The 1,666-nt window shown below is 43.0% G+C and overlaps 1 protein-coding gene across 1 annotated transcript; it reads right to left on the bottom strand.

Annotated features, from left to right (window-relative positions):
* Nucleotides 1-417: 417 nt before the first annotated feature.
* Nucleotides 418-1,368, bottom strand: LOC115638177 (olfactory receptor 10A4-like). The gene has a single exon (XM_030539744.1). It carries the CDS (start codon nucleotides 1,366-1,368, stop codon nucleotides 418-420), a length of 951 nt encoding a protein of 316 aa, XP_030395604.1.
* Nucleotides 1,369-1,666: the final 298 nt, after the last annotated feature.

The following is a 1,666-nucleotide window of genomic DNA, read 5'->3' as shown; positions in this document are numbered from 1 at the left end:
AAAATTCATACAAACTAAAATTTCATGTCGACAAAGACTTATATATTCTGCTTTACAGACTATACACTAAAATGTAAGTACAATCTTTATATACCAATTGATTTATTTCATAATTATATAGTAAAAATAAGAAAATCTGCAGTTTTTCAGTAGCAGTGCTCTGTGACAGTTCTGTATTTTTATGTCTGATTTTGTGAGCAAGTAGCTTTTAAGTGAGGTGAAACTTGCGGATAAACAAGACAAATCAGACTCCTGAAAGGGATACAGTAGTCTGGAAAGGTTGAGTGACACTGTTTAAAAGCAGGTCATGAAACCTAGTGAAGCTCAGGGAAACACAACCTGGGACTATAGCAGGCTTTGGTTCAGGCCCTACTCCAGCCCATGTTATATCTATTTTAGCATAAGAAAATTGACCGGTTACCATAGTCCAAGAATGAATTTCCCACAAGCTTTTCTCAGGGCCTCCTGGACCTCTTTGTTTCTCAGGCTGTAGATGAGGGGATTGACCAGGGGAGTCAGGACGGTGTAGATGATAGAGAGACTTTTCTTGAAGTCATTCAAGATGTCTGTGGTTGGAAACATGTAGACAATCAGAAGAGTTGCATAATAAATGCTCACCACAATGAGGTGGGAGGAGCAGGTGGAAAAGGTCTTTTGCCTTCCGATGGTGGACGGGATTCTCAGGATGGTGGTGATGATGCGGATGTAGGACATTATGATAAGTAGGAATGGGACCAGTGAGAAAAGGAAGCCGAGTGTGAAAGCCAATGTTTCCATCAAGTGTGGGTCATTGCAGGAGAGATTAATAAGGGGTATAAAATCGCAAAATAAATGATCAATAACGTTGGGGCCACAGAATGTTAATTGAGATATCGACAATGTTAATATGCCACTGCATAGGAAGCCACCTATCCAAGAGCCACCTGCAAGCTGGAGGCAGGCCCTGCCGCTCATACGGGCTGCATAGTGCAGCGGATTGCATATCGCTAAATACCGATCATAGGACATCACTGACAGGAGAAGACATTCTGTAACCACCAGAGAACCAAAGAAATAATATTGTGTGAGGCACAGACTAAATGAAATAGTCCTGTCCACACTCAGGAGACCGGCCAGCACCCTGGGCAGGATGGTGGAGGTGTAGCAGGTCTCCAGGCAGGACAAATTCCCCAGGAAGAAGTACATGGGGGTGTGAAGGTGCTGATCAGCCACAACTAGCGCAAAGATCAGGATGTTCCCAGCCATGGTCGCGATGTAGATGACAAGAAACAGCAGGAAGAGAAGAGTTTGTAGCTCAGGGAGATTCCCAAATCCTACCAGGATGAATTCTGTGAGAACTGTTTGATTCCCCCACTCTGGGTTCGCCATGAGGTCCAACTAGGGGAAAGAAACCAAAATTTACAATGGAATCTGAAGACGATACATTTTCGTCATGCTTTAGCATCAATTTAGTTGCATAAATATTCCATAAGGCCCCTCATCCTGTGGGGTCAGTGAAGAACCAAGACTCTGGAAGCAAATTTCCTATTTAGATCTTTGAGATTCCATTACCACTCAGCCTCTGGTCAGTTAAGAGTTTGATGCAGACAGAAAACCGCACACAGCACTGTGTATATTTGTGTCAAAACTAGCAGAGCCATTTTGCATTAGTCGTTTGTAACTTTGA

Source organism: Gopherus evgoodei, chromosome 21 (genome assembly GCF_007399415.2).
Source record: "Gopherus evgoodei ecotype Sinaloan lineage chromosome 21, rGopEvg1_v1.p, whole genome shotgun sequence".
Classification (NCBI taxonomy): Eukaryota; Metazoa; Chordata; order Testudines; family Testudinidae; genus Gopherus; species Gopherus evgoodei.
Note: the sequence above shows the minus strand (reverse complement) of the source record. Positions and strands in the feature narration are given on the sequence as shown.

Coding starts and splice junctions, on each gene's coding strand:
- LOC115638177 (XM_030539744.1), bottom strand. CDS start 1,368: ATGGCGAACCCAGAGTGGGGGAATCAAACAGTTCTCACAGAATTCATC.